Source organism: Aedes albopictus, unplaced genomic scaffold (genome assembly GCF_035046485.1).
Source record: "Aedes albopictus strain Foshan unplaced genomic scaffold, AalbF5 HiC_scaffold_822, whole genome shotgun sequence".
Taxonomy (NCBI): domain Eukaryota; kingdom Metazoa; phylum Arthropoda; class Insecta; order Diptera; family Culicidae; genus Aedes; species Aedes albopictus.
Window position 1 is genome coordinate 2,601 of NW_026917668.1, and position 6,966 is coordinate 9,566.

At 46.4% G+C, this 6,966-nt stretch overlaps 1 protein-coding gene across 1 annotated transcript; it reads left to right on the top strand.

The window, feature by feature from the left end:
* Positions 1-313: 313 nt before the first annotated feature.
* Positions 314-5,547, top strand: LOC115264492 (uncharacterized). Its single transcript, XM_062844069.1, has 4 exons — positions 314-724; positions 783-859; positions 937-1,003; positions 1,078-5,547. The coding sequence occupies exon 4, from the start codon at positions 2,330-2,332 to the stop codon at positions 4,253-4,255; it is 1,926 nt and encodes a 641-aa protein (XP_062700053.1). The 5' UTR covers positions 314-724; positions 783-859; positions 937-1,003; positions 1,078-2,329; the 3' UTR covers positions 4,256-5,547.
* Positions 5,548-6,966: the final 1,419 nt, after the last annotated feature.

Below are 6,966 nucleotides of genomic sequence, written 5' to 3' on the forward strand. Positions count from 1 at the left end.
TCAGTGAAGCACAGATGTTAGGGGCTGTCCATAAACCACGTGGTCATTTTTTTGGGACTTTTCGACCCCCCCCGCGTGATCATTAGTCCATACAAAATTTTTTATTTGTCTATACAAAATGGTCAATGGCCGAACCAACCCCCCCCCCCCCCCCCCCCCCCAAATCACCACGTGGTTTATGGACAGCCCCTTATGAAGAAAAATAGAGGCACTTGTACAGCTAGCAGGTTTTTAACCCCAAGAACGCAGGCCAGCAATATCGGTAAGTTAGACCTTGGGACGTCTAGCCAAGTTGGGAAGGGTGGGTTGTAACCGGCGGTTCCAATTGCTACTTGCAGCTCCACCGCAAGGTATTTTCCTCCTCCCGCAAGCCCACCGTGTCTACCACTCACCTATGCGGGCGGGTGTTTTCCTCTTGTCGGCATAAAGAGTGAGTACCGATTGGGTCTGAACACCAATACGCTACAGAGTCGCACTTTATTTGCAGTAGTGTGAGCGCGAGCAAAAAAATAAAAGCTCGCCAGACGTTCATCATGTGCCCATGGATGAATCATGGTGGAAGTGTTGCCAAACTGGAAGAGCATTACTATGTTCGGTTTTTTTCGTGCTCGGTCGGACCATTTAGATTATTAAAAACCTCAGCTATCGGCGCGAAGAGATTATTCTGTCCGAAACACTAGTCGGAAAAGCAGTGCGCGTCGGAAAAGTAATAGTTAATTTTTTTGTGAGTTGTGAAAAATTGTTAGTGGTGAAGATTTCTAATTTTAGTTTAATCTTTTCAGAATCGCATGCATAGTTAAGTACAAAAATACAGCATGCAAGGTTAGAAGAAGTTAGTGGTGCAAAATTATTGTATAAGGTTAGTGAGAAGAAGATGGAAATTAGGTGTGAAGAAGAATTATAAAATGGGATATTGTTTCTATTGTATTTGAATAGGTATTGTTAAACTTTTTGTTAATTTGTGAGAAGCAGATTTCGTGCGAAGAAAATTGTGAAGAAAAAGGTAATTAAGCGGTTACATTGAGCCTTTTGGTAAAAACGTGAAAGTGACGTCACTAGAGACTAATGATGGGGTAGGTCCTTCTGGTGGGCCTTTTTCTTTTCTATTACTTCTTGGCGGAGCAAGAGCGCCGTTTTCTTCGACAGGATCCCCTCGGCCATTTTCCCGAAAGAGCGCACCGAAAAGTGACCCGACACGCCAGTTTTAGGACAGAATTGGGGAAAGCGCCCGACACGTGGCTCGCCGGCCGTGTATTCCATTGTTCGGCCACTGTGGAGAGCCGAATCACCACCATCTTGTCGACCATTCGCATATCCTGCCAAGTTGCCTCGCTCCCCGCCAACTACGCCCCGCCATTATCATCGACCATTGTCCGGTCGATCGAGAAACCACACCAACCAAGCAGTTCTCCTACGAATATCCTGTGATCCGATTGGGACCATTGGATTCACGCTGGAACTCGCGGATTCAGCCTCCAAAGAAACACCAGCCAACTGTCAGTCACCGTCATCCGCCCGACGGCGGTTTCCAGAAGTGCCTCTAGTGTTAACTGCCCCGACGGCGGCCACCAGGAGCTCGCCCCCCCCCCAAGCGGCGGTTTCCAGAAGTGATCTGCAGCCTCGACTTTCATCCCACACCAACGGCGGCCACCAAGAGCTTTCATCTACGCCCCGCTGTCGGTGGACACGCCAGCGACCATCAGAAAACCCACCACCACCGCTACCTCCGCCATTCACCGCCATTCCAGAACCGGCAAGTACCCCATTCATACGTTGTGACGTCACTCAAAATGCCATAATTGGCCAATAAATAGCATGTAAACTAAATTGATTTGTAGGTAGCACATTCCGTTCAAGATTCAACTGTCCATTAGATTTCTCCACCACTTTTTCCCTTTGTTTCGCCAAATCGGACTCAAAAGGGAGTCATCAGGCCTCGCCTACTGTGTTTCGGTAAAACATCTTTTCTTCCGCCAGCTTTTGAGCCCCCCCTAGGTACGGCACTGTTTGGCAATTCATTCCACCTTGTCTCATTGGTGGGCACGTGTCGCGCAACACACGTGCATGTGTAGCTCCTACTACAGGTGAGTACCTCTGCGAGCGTGTAGTGTTGAGATCTAAGGTAAACGACCCTGTAATTGTCACCTTTTCCTAGCCTCGGTGAGCTAGCGGGTAACAATTTGGCGCCCAACTAAAATTTAAAATTTCCTACATTACCACCCCCTCCAGTAGGGGCAGTAAAACAGTGCCCTGTTTTAGTTTTCACCTTCGTCCTCCAAACGAAGAGTTTGGGTTGGTTGAGAACTGTTGAATCGTCCGGAATCGCAAGATGGACGTGGAATTTGATTTACTTTATCAGAATTTATCGCTGCATCATCTCGAGCGAGAAGAACTAGAACATGAACTTCTCATTCGAGGTCTGCCATTCACGGAGACAGAAACGCGTGCGGCTTTAATGAGACGGTTAAAGGACCTTTTCAAGACCGATTGGAGTGCGAAGATTGATATCGCTCAGTGTGACTTGGTGGTCGACACTGAGATAAGAAGAATTGATTTGAAGGTCAAAGAAATTCGAGATTTCCTTACGCACAGAAACAAATACGAAGGAATACGAGAGAGTCTCAAAACGCGGCTCGCTCACTATTTCAAGCGCGCGAAACGGTTAACAGAAATTACGGAAAAAGATGAAGATCTTTCGGATATCGACGGTTTGATTGCGAGTATTCGGGGAACTTTTAATAACAATTTTTCAATGTACGCACCACTCGGACAACGCGATATTATGGAGAAATTGAATCAATCGATCTCGAATCTGATAATTAACAATCAAAACGCGTCGGGTACCGAGCAACATCAGAACAAAACTTCCACTCCAAATGAAGAAGAAGTAGATTTGGCAGAAGCTGCGACGAACTCACGTACGCGTCGGTTAAATTCGGTAGTAGATCAAAGAGAGCCAACTAACATGCCGGATTTGGGATCCAATATCATGCCACTGCTTTTTCAACAGTGGGTAATGCGAGATCCACAAATGCGGAACTGGGTTCAGCAGATGGTGAGAGATCAAGCTTCCGAGTATTTTGAAAATGTAGTCCGGTCGAATTCGCGTACCGTTCACCAAGAATCTGTTAAAGTTACGGGAGATCAGAGAAAAGCGTCGCGTCAACCGACTAATCGTATTCGTCGGTCAATCTCAAGGTCAAGCTCTGAATCACGAAAGTCCTCTAGTACGGAAGCCGGGTGGTCTTCGGGGGAACCACGGAATTCTTCGCGCGGTAGCAAACGGTCCCACAAGTCGAGCAAACGGCGACCAGTTTCAGATTGGAAGCTGAAATACGACGGGTCGGATAATGGGTTAGCGTTGATGAAATTCCTCCGTGAGGTAGAATTTTATGCGAAATCGGAGAAGATGTCGAATAAGGATTTATTTCAGTCCGCGATTCACCTGTTTAACGGCGCCGCGAAAACATGGTTCATGACAGGCTTTGATAACGAGGACTTCACCTCGTGGGAAGAGCTAAAAGAGGAGCTTAAGAAGGAATTCTTAAGCCCCGACCACGATCATTCCACTGAAATACGGGCGATCGCAAGAAAGCAGGGACCCCGCGAGACATTCCATGATTATTTCTTAGAATTGCAAAAAATCTTTAACTCATTAACCAAACCAATGACAGAGCGACGGAAATTTGAAATCGTATTCCGGAACATGCGCGCGGACTACAAAGGCCACGCGGTGTCCTCAGAAATTGATAATTTGGCCGATTTGAAAAAGTTCGGCAGGCGTTTGGATGCGACATATTGGTTCAAATACCAAAACTCGTCGAACGATTCCACTAACACGCGCGGAAAACCTTCTCAAGTGAATGAAATCGCTGCGGGCGCGAAGCAAAAACCGAAAACGAAAAATGAACCCGGGAAGCAGAGATCGCGAACATTTCACAATTCGTCATTCCCTGCTCGTGGGTCGGATAATGACGAGAAACCCGATGAGAAACCGCCGCGAAAAACAGCTGAAACCGGGGCGCGACCGAAAGAACGAGGTGGTTCTCCAACTCCTCCTCAGCATAATCAAGCTCCTCCCAAGTATTGTTTGAATTGTCGCGCCAAAGGACATCACGCACGGGATTGTGATCGTCCGAGACAAAAATGTTGTCAGAAGTGTGGTTTCTACAACGTGGACACAGCCTCATGCCCAAATTGTGCAAAAAACGAATTGAAAACTGTCGCAGAGGGCCGACAGTTCAACCAAAACTGAAGTCCCTTAACAACCTAGTCGATGTTCCGGATGCCCTTCGAAGTAAAGGGTATGATAGGGTGTCGCCATCTGAATATGTCCATACGCACCACTACCAGGTGAATGAAACTATAATTAGCCTGGAAAATGACGATAGACCATATGTTAAAATTTCCGTTTTCGAAACTCCCCTCCTAGGCTTGTTGGACAGTGGAGCCCATCTAAGCATATTGGGAATGGGAGCCCTAAATTTCATACGCAAGTGTGGCCTGACAATCTTTCCCACAGATGTGACTCTCCGAACCGCGAGCGGAGAAGATTTGGGAGTCACTGGCCTAGTCTACCTGCCAATTACTTTTAATAGGACTACTAAAATTATTGACACATTAGTGGTTCCTTCGCTAAAAAGGAGAATTCTGTTAGGAATCAACTTTTGGCGGGCTTTTGAAATCCATCCCACAGTGGGTGAATTTCAAGTGGAAGAAGTAATATCCGAAGATAGGGAGACGTTAGATCCTCCTACCCTCGAGGAAATAGAATTGGAGTTAACCGAGGAGCAGTTAGCTCGCTTGGATATTGTTAAATCCCAATTTAAGGCAGCCACTGATGGAATTCTAGACACCACATCCTGGATTAGCCATCGAATTGAGCTCACGGAGGAGGCCAAAAAACTTTCACCGGCGAGGGTTAATCCATTTCCTATTTCGCCAAAGAAGCAAGAGCAGATCAACGAAGAGTTGGACAGAATGTTGGAGGCGAAAATTATTGAAAAATCCTACAGTGACTGGGCTTTACGTCTTGTCCCGGTAGAGAAAACGGACGGGTCGGTACGCCTTTGCCTAGATGCCCGAAAACTAAACGAACGTACGGTAAGGGACTCCTATCCCCTCCCACACGCGGACCGTATCTTAAGCAGACTAGGACATGCGAACTTCATATCCACTATAGACCTCTCAAAAGCTTTCTTACAAGTCCCTCTGCACCCTAGATCTCGAAAGTATACGGCGTTCTCCGTGTTGGGCAGGGGATTGTTCCAGTTCACCCGCATGCCCTTCGGCCTGGTCAACAGCCCAGCGACTCTATCGCGATTGATGGATCGTGTGTTGGGTGCGGGTGAGCTGGAACCAAATGTATTCGTCTATCTTGACGATATAATTGTCGTTAGCGAAACATTTGAGGAGCACCTGGCCCTTCTTCAGGAGGTGGCTGCCCGGCTTAGAGCGGCTAATCTGTCGATCAACATAGATAAATCCCATTTCTGTGTGCCCGAGGTAACTTACCTAGGCTACATTCTAGGCCGCAACGGTCTAAGACCAAATCCAGATCGGGTGGCCGCGATCGTAAACTATGAACGCCCAAAAGCTTCCATGATGAAGGCCGTTGTGGTATCAACGGCATCATCTAAATCACTTGGAGTGTTAATTGATGGTGAGTATCCATGAAATTTGGCTGCAACCAAATCGGTAAAGAGATTCCAGTTGGTTGACCGGGGATTCCTGAAACGCAAAGTTTGCGAAGTAACATTTACATGTTCAAACAAGATGTAACGATGGTCAGATAAAGATTCTTCATCTGACACATGCCAATTGGTCAGCTCATGACTAATTCTGCTAGAGCAAAGCGTTATGTCTAACACTTCCTCTCTACCAGATACCATGAAGGTTGGGCGGTTGCCTATGTTAAGTAATCCAAGATCTGTACTACTCAAGTATTCCATCAAACTGGAGCCTCTCAAATTGATGTCTGAGCTGCCCCAGATTATATGGTGAGCATTAGCATCACTACCAACAATTAGCGGAAGGCCTTTTGAAGTGCAGTATGCAATGACTTGCTTGAAAGCATCCGTAGGGGATGGTTCATCATGCGGTAAATAAACCGAACAATAAACGTATTTCCTGTTGAGGTTTCCAACAGATACATCTATTATGATAGCACATACATCTCTGGTAGTTAGTTCAGAGATGAGTGTAGCAACGATTGCGTTGTTGACAAGCACACATGCTCGAGGCATGACACGTGAGTTTGCCATTTCATTTTTACTGAAAGTAGCAAACACCGGATTGACAAGGTTTCCTAAATAGAAATTCCCCTTACGAAAGTAAGGTTCTTGGACTAACGCCACTTGGGCTGTACCATTTTGCATAAGTCTACAAAGATTGATCGTTGCTGTTCTTTTGTGCTGAAGATTGATCTGAGCTATCCTAACCGTAGCCACTACCCAAACTAGGCAAGATTAAACTCTTAACAATCACAGCACAAAAAAGAACAGCAACAATAAAGCCAGATCGGTATCGAATTGAGTGCGCCAAAGGCGAGGATGCACAGAATACACTGTGTAAAACGCATAATGCGAAACCATATAGGTGAAAATCTAAACTAATTAATAACATCTTCATAATCCCGCCCTTATTCAGCCTCAAGTATGAGATTGAAGAAGGGCAGCTGATTGTCTCGGAGAAACACAAGGTCCACCGCGCTATTGCTCCGGTTAGCACAGTAAGGGCAAATACTGTGGAGGGTGCCCTGGTACTCCACAGGCTCCGTTTGCGGTTAGGTTTTTATTAGACCCCCCCTAGCCATTCATTCCTAGGCACGGTAAGCATAAAGCCGCATAACACCATGAATTAGGGGTCACCTGATTAGTGGATTCCTACCACTGGAACAGGCGGTCCGTAGTGCTATTCTTAGCCAGTTGAACTAACCGCTACCGACACTACACAGCTATCTAGGCT

Excerpts from the sequence above, each read along its gene's own strand:
- LOC115264492 (XM_062844069.1), top strand. The coding sequence starts at position 2,330 with ATGGACGTGGAATTTGATTTACTTTATCAGAATTTATCGCTGCATCAT.